The 3,871-nt window shown below is 39.5% G+C and overlaps 1 protein-coding gene across 1 annotated transcript; it reads right to left on the bottom strand.

The window, feature by feature from the left end:
- Positions 1-1,432: 1,432 nt before the first annotated feature.
- On the bottom strand, positions 1,433-2,472 carry LOC131325995 (F-box/kelch-repeat protein At3g06240-like). Its single transcript, XM_058358536.1, has 2 exons — positions 2,301-2,472; positions 1,433-2,253 (listed from the first exon to the last, which is right to left on the bottom strand). Exons 1-2 carry the CDS (start codon positions 2,421-2,423, stop codon positions 1,882-1,884), a joined length of 495 nt encoding a protein of 164 aa, XP_058214519.1. The 5' UTR covers positions 2,424-2,472; the 3' UTR covers positions 1,433-1,881.
- Between the last annotated feature and the right edge of the window lie 1,399 nt (positions 2,473-3,871).

A 3,871-nucleotide genomic window follows, 5' to 3' on the forward strand; every position in this document is an offset into this window, starting at 1 on the left:
TTCCAAATTCTATTTGGTACTCACTCCCTTATTCTAACATATTCCTTTATTAATTAAGAGTTTCATAGAGTTAATTGGGGTTTTACACCCTTCATTTCATCATGGGAATTCGCCAAAAGTCAGACTTGTACTTTTATAAAGCTAAATATGGATTTCCACACCACAAACACTATAACTTGACCACTACTTATGACTACCACATCACTGCTACCACCACTACTTACTTCTCCGTACAAATTCAACGTGGGTAGTGTTTCTTGTTGTAAAAGACTAATTTTTTTATTTGCTGCATGATTTGCGCTTCTATTTCCCATGTGCTTTTGGATGCATCTAAGCATCTGTCATTTCTAAACTCACTCGATAAATCAGGATTCAAATCATCAAACAAAGTCTTGATTGCCTTCAAACCTCGAAAGGGGAGGTATGATGCTTTTGATGGCGAGATGAATGCAGAGTAAGTGGAAAGGTTTGTCGGCTTGGTCCTTAATGGGGACGTAAAGTTCGCCAAGACGCAGCAGAAACCCAAAATCAAGTGAGAAATTTAGCGGCGTCACAATCAGAGTTGCCTTTTTATTGGAATTCGATATAGATAGTTGAAAAGCTAGTGCTACTTGCTTGATCATCTTTTTTTTTTTTGGTCAAACGGAATAGATACTTGCTTGATCTTCAGTTTTCCAGTCCATAGTGAAATTGGCCTGGCTTCAGACTCAGGTAGAGGTTTCTGTTTAAGGATGTACGAGGGAAGAAGAAAAGAAGGGGAATGGTCGGGCAGGAGGGGAAGATATGACATATCTATGTTTTGTGCAATGCGCCTCAAGCGCAAATACATGCGTCCAAGGTGCATGCCTATGCGCCCCGGGCGCACCTCTAAGCTTAAAAAAAGGCTTAACTTCGTTGGCTTGGGACGAACACTCCCGAACTCCGATTTTCTCGTGATTTTAATTGTTGAACAATCTTGTTGAGTTTAATTTCTAACCCAAATAATTTGAATCCAAAATCAGTTTGAAATTAAAAGATTTGAAAATTTTAATATAGGCTACGTGTTGCGAGTGCGCCTCAGGCTTTGCGTGATTCACTGAAGAAGGGTACACTTTCACAGGGTAATATCTTTTTACAGACTAGATTGCTGAAATGATCGGGCGTGTAATGATATTAAACTGATGTATATTGGTTATGCTCCAACTAAATCTTCTCTTCTGTTTTTTGTATTTCAGTGCACCATGATATGACTGGACCCCATTACATCATATACGCTGGACATAATTCCTAGTTACTACTACCTGCAGGCAATCAACTCATCATGGAACACTGCATTGTAGTGACAAAAGGGTTCTTAATATTAGTTTCTGAAATAGTCTACTTTGAGCATAATTAAGAAACCGCAACCAAAATAACCATGAACAGAGAAAGCCATCAAAACAGCAACTCAAAAGTCACACCTGAGTTGCTTCCGCCAATTAAGTGCTTTGCTTCTTGTTCTACTTGTTGAGCACGATTTTACTGGCTTGCATAACTGGAAGTAGAGTCCCTGCATACATATAAACAGTAGATCCATACGGAACCTTACCACAATAAAGATCCATAGCTTCCTGGGTCTTTGTATCATATGAAAAGAGCTGCAGCTCACCAAAATAATTATGCTCAGTCACTAACAATTCACCATTTTTCCCACCTCCCACAACTGTAATATCACCATCTAACTCGTATCCCATATCACTTGCAATCCTCAGAAAAGGCCCAACTTTAATTTGGTTAGTCCAACAACTCTCGTTTTCATTCAACACCCACACATCGAAGCTCCTTTCATCAGGAGAAACAACCAATTTTACAATCCAACTCTGTAAATTCCCAGTTAGTTAAATTCAGAATCATATGCAAACACTATGGTTTTCTTATTCTTCTGAACACCTCATTACCCATGTCGAAAGACATAACAACCACTTGATCAGTTGAGACTATTTCTGCAAGCCAATGGAAAACTCCATTCAAGGTTGTAGTAGGAGATCCAGCTATTTGCACGATGCTATCACACTCCCTCGATTCATTCATCTCCCCCAAGAGCAACGACAGCTTATTAAAATCAATTTCCGTCCAAGTATTGGTGCTCATAACATAGAAATTAGCTCGGATATTGTATTTCCTGATAGGAGTAGAATAAAGCACAATCCTAATCAACTTGTATTCATTAGTACTGGGATGGAAGCCAAACCCAAGACTGACCTGCTTAACCGTTTCATAAGCATTGTAATCCACCTCATTCCGAATTTCCTGAAAACCGTTTCATAAGCATTGTAATCCACCTCATTCCGAATTTCCTGAAACTGTCTGGTGGAGGGATTGCATATAATCAAGGGATATATATAGGGAGAGTAATATATGCAAACTAAACCATTACAGATACCCACAATATAGGAATAATTCATCCCGGCATACTCGTTAATCCTCCCATTCAGAAATGGGAAATCGAGATTGATCGGGTCGCTATTCAGCTCATCATAGGTTGCATGCATGTCATGTGTCCTTGCTTCATGTTGAAGCAAAATGGCTGCAGGCCTTAAGTTGCTGGTGAGCAACTTGCTACTTTGAGCTGCTTGTGAGCAGCTAGCTGGAGAGAACATTCTAGGCCATTGAGCTGCTTGTGAGTAGCTTGCTAGAGAGAACCTTCTAGGCCTTTGAGCTGCTTGTGAGCAGCTTGCTTCTCAAGCATGACTAGGCAGCTTATGGCCTTTTTGACTTCTCTATTTCTTCCTCACCGGTGTTATTGGGGATTATAACAAGATGTCTTGCTCTTGCAAGTTAGTTGATGATTTTGATGCTCGTAGCATTTTTTTGTCTCGCCATGCTTTATGATTCGATCGAGTACGAGACTTTTGAATTTTTTGTCTATCTGTCACGAGGGGCAAGACGGTGTGGCACGTCATAAGGAATGAAGATGATAGAGAAAACATGAAATATTTGTGTGTAGGGAGAAATGTTTTGTTTTCCATCAAAGATGTGATTTCTTCCTCCCCGGACATGGTATATTGTGTTCTTATTCTAGTGTTGCTGCTTCTTTTCTTTTTCTCTTTTAAATAAATAGATGGTTGTAGGTTAATTTTGATCAAGGTTAAAGATTTAGTTTTAGTTTTATCAATTGTTTCCATTGATTTGGGGTATAGCATTTGTTTTACACCTTTTTTATGGGATCGTAACCTCCCTATAGATCGCCAGCAAAGAATTGCTCCTGGTTGCACAGTTTTGCTTATGGCTGTGACAAATTGCTCTTGGCCGCAAAGAATTACTTCTGGCCGCAAAGAATTGCTCTTGGCTGCGAAATGTTGCCCTAGGCCGCGAAGGATTGCTCCTGGCCACAAAGAATTACTCATGGCTACAAAGTTTTGCTCTTCTCCGCGAAGAATTACTCCTGACCGCAAATTTTTGCTCATGGCCACGAAGATGTCTCAGGGTTTGATTTAGATTGTCTCGTTCTCGTTATCACCTGCATGTCCTCACCTAATTTTGTGCACAAATAATTGACCTCCTTAATTCGTAATGGATAGTCGGTGTCGTTTTATATAAGATTGGCCAGAACTAGCTATTTCATATGCAGAACCACCATATGTAGCTTGTTGCTTTTAGGTAACCATGCAAATTTTTAGCAAAACCATTTCCAATTGCAATTACAAGATAATAACCATGTGTGAAAACGTGTTTAAGTAAGTTAACCTCTATTTTCTTTACAACATTATCTTTGGCTACCTCGAATTAAGTCAGTTCATGGCTTCGTTCTGATGCTATCGTAGTGTCTTTTAGTTACTCAGAATTTCGAGACAATTATGTGTATCTTGACTATTCCGGGGACCAATACCCCTACCATTCACTAGTAGAACCA

This window comes from Rhododendron vialii, chromosome 5a (genome assembly GCF_030253575.1).
Source record: "Rhododendron vialii isolate Sample 1 chromosome 5a, ASM3025357v1".
Taxonomy (NCBI): domain Eukaryota; kingdom Viridiplantae; phylum Streptophyta; class Magnoliopsida; order Ericales; family Ericaceae; genus Rhododendron; species Rhododendron vialii.